Raw genomic sequence first — 5716 nt, 5'->3', positions numbered from 1 at the left:
GGACAGAAATGGTAACGTGTACTTCAGGACACCTTTTTTAGGCAAAACTTTATTATATATTATTTATGAACCTTTATTGTACAGGTAAGTCTCAGTAAAATCACAGATCTTGTTTGTAGGGCAGGCCTGGGCTTGAAGGAAACCTACCAGCTGTCTTGGCTGTGGGAGGAAACTGAAGTATCCTGAGCAAAGCCACACAAACATTTGGAGAACAGACGAACAGAAAGAGCCCAGGCTCAAAGCAGGGTGTTGTTGCTGTGATGCAGCAGTTGTAACCACTGAGCTGCCAGGTGTGTTAATGAAATGTGTACAGCCCCACAGCAGTGTCACAGCTGGTGTGTAAACAGTTGAGTTGTCAGGGTATGCTGGGAAACAATGACTGTAAACAGCAGACACACAGTGAAAAATGAACCCATGCATGTGTTCACTTACATGAGTTCATGATGAATTAAAATGGTGCAGAAATGATCTCTTAAACAACAACAGGCTTCAGCCTTATTACAGGATATTATTTAATTTATCCAACTGCAGAGGGTCCTGGTATCAGAGGGTCCCTGGTATCAGAGGGTCCCTGGTATCAGAGGGTCCCTGGTATCAGAGGGTCCTGGCATTAGGTATCAGAGGGTCCCTGGTATCAGAGGGTCCTGGCATTAGGTATCAGGGGGTCCCTGGTATCAGATGGTCCCGGTATCAGAGGGTCGTGGTATCAGAGGGTCCTTGGTATCAGAGGGTCCCTGGTATCAGAGGGTCCTGGCATTAGGTATCAGGGGGTCCCTGGTATCAGAGGGTCCCTGGTATCAGACGGTGCCGGGATTAGAGGGTCCCTGGTATCAGAGGGTCCCTGGTATCAGAGGGCCCCTGGTATCAGAGGGGCCCTGGTATCAGAGGGTCCCTGTATCAGTGGATTCTTGGTATTAGAGGGTCCTGGTATCAGAAGGTCCCTGGTATCAGAAGGTCCCTGGTATCAGAAGGTCCCTGTATCAGTGGATTCTTGGTATCAGAGGGGCCCTGGTATCAGAGGGTCCCTGGTATCAGAGGGTCCCTGGTATCAGAGGGTCCCTGGTATCAGAGGGCCCCTGGTATCAGAAGGTCCCTGGTATCAGAGGGTCCCTGTATCAGTGGATTCTTGGTATCAGAGGGGCCCTGGTATCAGAGGGTCCCTGGTATCAGACGGTGCCGGGATTAGAGGGTCCCTGGTATCAGAGGGCCCCTGGTATCAGAAGGTCCCTGGTATCAGAAGGTCCCTGGTATCAGAAGGTCCCTGGTATCAGAGGGTCCTTGGTATCAGAGGGTCCTTGGTATCAGAGGGTCCTTGGTATCAGAGGGTCCCTGGTATCAGAGGGTCCCTGGTATCAGAGGGTCCCTGGTATGAGAGGGCCCCTGGTATGAGAGGGCCCCTGTATCAGTGGATTCTTGGTATCAGAGGGTCCCTGGTATCAGAGGGTCCCTGTATCAGTGGATTCTTGGTATCAGAGGGTCCCTGGTATCAGAGGGTCCCTGGTATCAGAGGGCCCTGGTATCAGAGGGTCCCTGGTATGAGAGGGTCCCTGGTATGAGAGGGTCCCTGGTATCGTGGGTCCTGGTATGAGAGGGTCCCTGGTATGAGAGGGTCCCTGGTATGAGAGGGTCCCTGGTATGAGAGGGTCCCTGGTATGAGAGGGTCCCTGGTATGAGAGGTTCCCTGGTATCAGAGGGTCCCTGGTATCGTGGGTCCTGGTATGAGAGGGTCCCTGGTATCAGAGGGTCCCTGGTATCAGAGGGTCCCTGGTATCGGAGGGAACAGCAGATCTGTTGGGAACGTGTCTTTAGACCTGATCTGAGCTGCAGCTTTGTGATAAAATGATCCTTCTTTCAGCAGGAACCCTGACCTGCTGCCAGACGGAGAATCATTACATTTTCCTGTTATTAACCTCTTCATACTGAGCCTGTGAGCCTCTAATCATCCTGTTCTTACAGCATCATCACTGGTTGAAGTCAGACTTTGTTTCCTGCTCATTAAACTAGTTTCACAGTGAACTACCAAACCACAAAGTACTTATATAAATAATTTCAATTCAGTTTATTTATATAGCGCCAAGTCACAACATAAGTTGTCTCAGGACACTGTACATAAAAAGAATAATCTAAAGAAGAAAGCAGCAGATTGTGTTGAATCACTTCATCACAGTCTCCCATCCTGAGCAAACGGTGGAGAGGAAAAACTCCCTGCTAATCAGGAAGAAACCTCCAGCAGAACCAGGCTCAGGACAGGAGACCATCTGGCTCGACCGGCTGGTTGAGGGACAGGAAAGAGACACAGACAAACACAGAAGAACTGGTCCAGGACTGGTCCAGGTGCACCTTCTTCTGGAAGAAACAAAGAAAAAAACATGATAGAAATAATTACAATAAACATGTAGAGAAGAGAGACTAAAGACAACAGCAGAGTGAGGAAATGTGCTCAGTTTGTGCTCCAGCAGTCTAAGTCTATAGCAGCAGAAATGAAGAATAATTCAGGATATAAACAAACGACAGCTTCACACTGTCCTATGACTCCAGTCCTAAAGCCAGAGTGTTTTTATGCTCCACTGTCTTAATTAGCTTTAGTTGCATCTATTTCATATTTAAAATCACATCTGTAAAGGAGGTGTCTCATGTTCTTAGTTCCACATTGATCAGGATTGTTTGTAAAATATGTATATTTATTAGATATTACCTGTCTTTAGAAATATATCAAACCACATCAGTCTTTTGACCAATGTAAAATACATGTATACTCATTAACCGAGGTGTGATATTGTGTTTGTGCAGTGAATCCAGGAGGGTGGGCTCCTGCCTCCGTGCTCAGGGCCGTAGCCAAGAGGGAGTACCCCAAGTTCCTCAAGCGCTTCACCTTGTATGTGCAGGAAAAAACTGCTGACAGACCCATTTTATTCTGAGGCCCACAGGTGAGAGAAGGACCACTGACATCACATCCACTGTGTCACTGTGTGAGTGTTTGTCTCATTTGTCTCTGTGTGTCCCCTGCCTCCAACACACTCACCTCTACACACAAGTAACCAAGTAGTGTACAAACACTTGGCTACTTTACGGAAGTACAAATTTAGGTTATTTATACTTGACTTGAATAGTTATTGTTCAGCTGACTTTTCACTTTTCCTTACATTTAAAAAAGATAAGAAGTAAAAAATCATTACTCCTGTTTCATGTTGACTTATTTAAAAACATTATCCAGATCTATCAAACAGGTACATTTAATTTAACTGTGTTTGGACAGGAATTATAAATCTATACCGTTCTGACCTGATCCATCACATGTGAACATGAGCCAGACCAGCAGGACATTAGTATCTGAGTATAAAGATCAGCAGGATAAACAGTCCTGATCAACATGGTAAAACCTGTTGAAAAATGGCAACAATTCACACTGTTGGATCAAAACAAGGTTCTAAGTAGAGCTTTGAAATACAAATACAAGAATGGGAGTAGCTGTGTTTCCATTGACCATGAAAATGTGCAAATTAGAGTTTTGAAAATAAATTTGCTCAATGGAAACATGTTAATTTAGAAAAAAATTACATTTTTTGACAAAATGTTTTTGCGCTAGGATGAGGTAGTATTTCAGCCGTATCGAAATTGGTGTTTTGCGCAAAACTGCAATGGAAACACTTTTTTCACATCACAGGAGTCACGTGATCAACAACCGGCTGTTTCTGCTGGTGAAAAAGATGACGAAGAAGATAACAGGACGTAGAAGTAGTAGTAATATCACAGAAGTAGTATAAAATAGTAAACTCACCGACTACAATTTCCCAAAAACACAGCATACGTAGCCGCTCCCAAGTAGGGACTTGTCTCTGGAAAGCCTCGATAAAAGACGCCGACGTCTCCTCTGATGATGAGCGCTAGTGTCGTGGTAGCAACATGCTATGTGTTTACATCCATCGCCGCCATGTTTGTAATGACTTATCACGAGAACAAACGCATTCACGCGTGACTTTAATAGCATTTCTTACTTAATGGAAACACAGCAGTTGTGGAACTGTGTTTTCAACATTAACAGAATATCGACAAAGTTTTGTGCACATTTGTAATGGAAACACAGCTAGTGTGTCTCATGTAGGGAGCTCTCCTGCAAACTGCCCACATTGAAGGAGACGAGGCTTTTGAAGTGGTTTTCAGTTGTTAGAAGCCTTCTCTTACAGATGCAGTCTGATGCAGTTGGCACCTCTGTTGAGCTTAATGTGGACCGAGGATCATCCCAGTTGTTGACACACAGCAGATTACATTGTCTGCCTCAGGCCCAGTACCTTTCTGTGGGTCTGCTACCTGACTGTTTGGTTCCTGTAATGACTGAGTTTACTGGGCTGCTGGACACCAGACAAACAATGAGCAGCTTCATTAACTGCTGGTGGATAAACAGGACATGACCTGGATTTAAAAAACACCTGGACAGAATTCATGACAGTTGTGTAACCCTCAGGATACGACTGTTTGTGTGTGTCCAGCCTCAGCAGCTCAACAATCTGACTGTGTTTAAAGACACAAAGCCTTTTTGTTGTGCCATCAGGAGGTCATGACCCTGTGGATATCTGACAAAATGACACTGAAGCCACATTTTTAACAATATTTGGGCTTTTAAATGCTGTGGTCAAACTTTTCATTAGTTGATGAACAGCATATTTCTTCTTTTTGTGTTTGAAAGCTCTTTTTAGACTATTTAGTGACTATTCTTATGATCCAACAGTGGAAAATGTGAATTCTTGCTATTTTTCAACCAGTCTTAAAGTTTTGATCAGAAATATATATCAGCAGCAGAAACAGGTGTTAATATAATATTATAGCCATTATGGCCTTTAAAAATTTGAAGTAGGTAACCTCCCAATACATGTCATTATGGAAAATCTAACCGTTCGCTTTTACACAATACTTTTACTTTGAGTGCTTATATTGAATATGTACTTTTTACGGTAATTTTTACAGAAATTTACTTGATACTTAAGTACAAAAAAATTAGATACTTTAAGACTTTTAGTCAATGTTCTTAGAGGAGACTTTAACATTTACCAAAGTTATTTTATGATAAAATACTTGTACTTTTATTCATGTATCACTTTGACATACTTTATACAAGACTGGAGACAAACACCAGCTCCCCACAGGGAGGGAGGGACGGATGGTGCATGGATGTATGGGTGGATGTATGGATGAGGGATGGATGTATGGATGGATGTATGGATGAGGGATGGATGTTAGATGGATGTATGGATGAGGAATGGAAGTTGGATGGATGGATGATGAATGGATCATGGATGGATGGATCATGGATGGATGAGGGATGGATGGATGTATGTTGGATGGATGGATGTTGGACGGATGATGGATGGATGGATGGATGTATATTGGATGGATGAATGTATGTTGAATGGATGGATGTATGTTGGATGGATGGATGGATGTTGGGTGGATAGATGTATGCTGGATGGATGATGGATGGATGATGGATGGATGTTGGATGGATGTTGGATGGATGGATGGATGGATGTTGGATGGATGGATGTTGGATGGATGGATGTTGGATGGATGTTGGATGGATGTTGGATGGATGGATGGATGGATGTTGGATGGATGGATGTTGGATGGATGGATGGATGTTGGATGGGTGGATGATGGATGGATGGACGGATGGATGTTGGATGGATGTTGGATGGATGGATGGATGGATGATGGATGGATG

At 43.9% G+C, this 5716-nt stretch overlaps 1 protein-coding gene across 1 annotated transcript in view; it reads left to right on the top strand.

Moving 5' to 3' along the window:
• LOC106519812 (collagen type IV alpha-3-binding protein) overlaps positions 1-5716 on the top strand; it is a gene marked incomplete at its 5' end in the record, with an annotated part of 44409 nt that overhangs the window by 34225 nt on the left and 4468 nt on the right. The window contains 1 exon segment of the mRNA XM_014011625.1: positions 2791-2927. Within this exon segment, the coding sequence (XP_013867079.1) occupies positions 2791-2918 (128 nt within the window).

This window comes from Austrofundulus limnaeus, unplaced genomic scaffold (assembly GCF_001266775.1).
Source record: "Austrofundulus limnaeus strain Quisiro unplaced genomic scaffold, Austrofundulus_limnaeus-1.0 Scaffold83, whole genome shotgun sequence".
Taxonomy (NCBI): domain Eukaryota; kingdom Metazoa; phylum Chordata; class Actinopteri; order Cyprinodontiformes; family Rivulidae; genus Austrofundulus; species Austrofundulus limnaeus.
The sequence above is the reverse complement of the archived record's forward strand: the minus strand, read 5'-3'. Positions and strand labels throughout refer to the sequence as shown.